This window comes from Buceros rhinoceros, unplaced genomic scaffold (genome assembly GCF_000710305.1).
Source record: "Buceros rhinoceros silvestris isolate BGI_N320 unplaced genomic scaffold, ASM71030v1 scaffold17621, whole genome shotgun sequence".
Classification (NCBI taxonomy): domain Eukaryota; kingdom Metazoa; phylum Chordata; class Aves; order Bucerotiformes; family Bucerotidae; genus Buceros; species Buceros rhinoceros.
In genome coordinates this window covers 72,373-75,968 of record NW_010396150.1, presented here as the reverse complement: position 1 = coordinate 75,968, position 3,596 = coordinate 72,373, and the positions used below count along the sequence as shown (strand labels likewise).

Here is a 3,596-nt window from a genome sequence, read left to right as displayed (position 1 = left end):
GCTGCCTGTAATGCCCATTGCAGAGGTGAGCTCATACGTGAAAACCCCTAAACCTCCACCTCCTCGTGGGTGATCCCCTCTTCCACCAGTGAACTGAGCCAAAACAGCTGCAATGCCCTGTACAACCAAGCCGCTGAACTGCAAAGATCAACGCTCTGGGGCAGGCACCTGCCTATGGAAGAGGCAAGAAGCCAAAGCTCTTTCCTGCCCAGAGAAGCCTGGGTTTGGTAGCTGGGGATAAACGACATTACGCTCCTAAGCCCATGCAAGGCCTGTGGGAGAGCATGTGCAGTGAGGTCAGCGATGCTCAGATTCAGCTGGAGTATACTGCAGGTAAGGAGGCAGAGCAGGGGGAACGGAGGTGGGGTCAGAGCTGGGGGGGTAAAACAGCCTGACAGCCGTTTAGGACAGCCTCATATCTTCATTTCTCTCTAAAAAACAGGCTTGCAGGTACATGCCAAATCACTGTGAAATGACAGCTATCTCCGAACAAGATTCAGAGCGAAGTAAAACCAGGTCTCCATCACCAACCATTAGCTGGAGCCACTTGGGCACTAACAAAAATGTGCAGAAGGGGTCTGAGACCCAGGAGGCAACTGAAGTGTCAGTGCTCAGTCACTCACAGTTTCTGCCCTGCACGTTGCAAGAGGATTCATTTTTCATCTCTTGAGTACACTTTACTCGACACACACAGAGCAGCTGAGGATCCCCCTTTAAAAGTACTTTAAGTACAAATCTGACAAGGCTTTTTTATGCCAACAGACCTTCCAACAATGTTTTGGAAAATGAATCTTGTCCCTGGGCTGTTTACTCCAGCCTGTGTTCTCCAAGGCCACCATCCCCACCAATAAGTGTAATGAGAAGGGAGTGACTTTCTTCTCTCTCCTTTATGTGAGACCAGAGAGAGACCGTTAACATCTATATGAAAACCATCACAGCATGGGTTGGGATCCCAGCTAACCTGCTGGTCCTGGCAGAGCTGATTCAATACACTTACAAAGAGCGCTGGAAACCTGAATTTTGTTGGCAGCAAAGCCCAGCGTTGACTGAGTTTCCCATCACTTCGCACACACGTCTGCTCTGATTGCCAGGGCATATTCCCCCGGCTGTCCAGCTCCTGGCCTCAGCTGCCAGTGCCTGTGCAGCCGTGAGCGTGGCATGGAAGCGATGTGCACTTGAGCCCCGAGACAGACGCTCCGCATCCTCCTCTGCAGCATCTGAAGCCTCTCAAAGCCTACGGGAATCTTCATTGACTCTGACTGTGCTTTGCAATAATTCATTTCCATACCAATCCAGCCAATGGATTAGACCCTCGTGTTCAGACGGTTTTTCTTAAGTCACCCAAATGTAACATTTGGACTGGGTTTTGGTGAATGAACACCACAGGCTTAAGCAGACCTTACTCACGAAGAGAAGCAAGCTGGCATTCACCCCAGGACTCTGGCTATACCCTTGAGGGGTAAGTGTGCCCAGACTAGTTTAAAAATAACCTGTGCAGAATGCAGCGTCAGTTGTCTCAGCAGCTGGAGCTCAGGACAGACAACTTACCTGTGGTGTAAATGTGCCCCGAGGCTGCTCTCTGTGAGGCAGAGCACTCATCAGACTACGCGCTGCCCTCAGTTCTGAACTCCAGAAGAGCAGGAGTCTACTTGAGTATTTTTGACAGGTTTTTTTTTTGCTTACATCTTGTATTCAGAATTATTTAGTTAAGAGATGCCTCTTTCTGGACAATGTGACAGCTAATTCCCACTTATGCTACCGAAAAGATACAATTGAAATGGATGCAACAATAAAACTAATGGCTAATATGATTGCTATTGATCATTTGCCAGTTTATCAAATGAATAGCCCACCAGCTAAGCGGAGAAGGAAAATAGCACTATATATTGCACATGTCTCGGTAATGAGCCAACTGGAGAGCTCATTCCAAAATCTATGGGAAGCTGAACACCAGGACGTGATTTATAGCTGCAATGAATCCTGATATATCAGATGCATGTTTGCTCGTTCTCACCTACCTTTTCGGCTGACTGGGCAGTGCCAAAAAATATGGGAATGAAGGCAAGCCATACTATACAGGTAGTGTACATAGTGAATCCAATGGGTTTAGCTTCATTAAAATTCTCTGGGACACCCCGAGTCTTGATGGCGTACACAGTACACGTAACCATTAGAAGAATGCTATAACCCAAGGAACAAATGATTTGTAGATCCGTAATGTCACATTTGAGAACTCCTCTGGCTTGGTCAGGGTTCATAGTTTTCTGCTCATCATAATCTATGATGATGTTGGGTGGGTCAACTGCAAACCAAATAAAGACACCTAGAAGCTGAACGGATATCAAACTCGATGTGATCGCCAGCTGCGATGTGGGGCTTATAAGCCGAGGCGCAGTCACTGACTTTTTGCCCTGTTCGAATATGCGGTAGATGCGGTTTGTTTTAGTTAAGAGGGCTGCATAGCTGATGCACATCCCCAAGCCCAAGAAGATACGCCGGAAGGAGCACACTGCAACATTTGGTTTAGCAATCATCAGAAACGTGATGATGTAGCACAGAAATATCCCTGTTAACAGGACGTAGCTGAGTTCCCTCCCGGAAGCCCGGACAATGGGAGTGTCGTTATATCTGATGAAAGTTGCCATGACAAAAATGGTGGCAATAATCCCCAGCATAGCCAAGAACACGGGTATCACAGCCCAGGGCGAGTGCCACTCCAGCTTGACGATGGGTATGGATCGGCATCCCGTTCGGTTCTCATTGGGCCGCTCATTGTATGAGCAGAGCAGACAAGTCACCTCATCAGCCTGGTACTGGTAGCCATCGCAGAGCTCACAGTGCCAGCAGCATGGCATCCCCTTCACCATCTTCTTCCTCTCTCCTGGCTTGCAAGGCAGGCTGCAGACCGAGGACGGGACTTCACGCACTCCTTTGCCCCACTGCATTTCATCGATCTACAAGACATGTGAGACAGAAAAAGGCTGATTGGTTATTTAGACAGTACTGTCAGACAGCTGGGTGGGAACGGAAGGGGGAAGAACCGAGGTGGAACCTACAACAGAGAAAAAAAAACAAATGGATAAACTTCATACACGGTAGGCTCCTGGAAAAGCACCAGGAACCTCTCACACTAGTGTCTCTGCATGGGACTCCAATGCACGACTCTCCTTACTGCCTTCATTTTTCATTTTGATTAGTCATCAGTTCTGGTGGAGCGGCACACATCAGACAAACCAGCCGAGTGGAAACCTCGTCCTTGTTTCATGAAAATTAGCAAGAGCAGTGCGATGACTTGAGGGACAGCAGAGTTCGATCACAAAACTGCTTTACACACATCTAGAGCTTGAAGCTTCTGAGCGAGACCAGAACTAGAGACCTCCTGTCTTGGAGGGAACCTATGGACCAGATTAATAGTTTGAGTGAGGTGGAAAGGTGTCTTCGATAGGCTCTGGAATCCGTGGGAATGTGCCGAGATCTGCAATATGAGCCATGAAATATAAAGGACAAAGACAATAGTCATCAGTGAAGAAGGCAATCATTGGATAGTATTTCATTTTGGAATCCCATTCTGCTTTTGAATTACCACTCATGCGTCT

At 47.8% G+C, this 3,596-nt stretch overlaps 1 protein-coding gene across 1 annotated transcript in view; it reads right to left on the bottom strand.

Moving 5' to 3' along the window:
- Positions 1–1,684: 1,684 nt before the first annotated feature.
- Positions 1,685–3,596, bottom strand: part of GRM7 (glutamate receptor, metabotropic 7) — a gene marked incomplete at its 5' end in the record, with an annotated part of 64,786 nt that continues 62,874 nt past the window's right edge. The window contains 1 exon segment of the mRNA XM_010145823.1: positions 1,685–2,954. Coding sequence (XP_010144125.1) covers positions 1,989–2,954 — 966 coding nt within the window.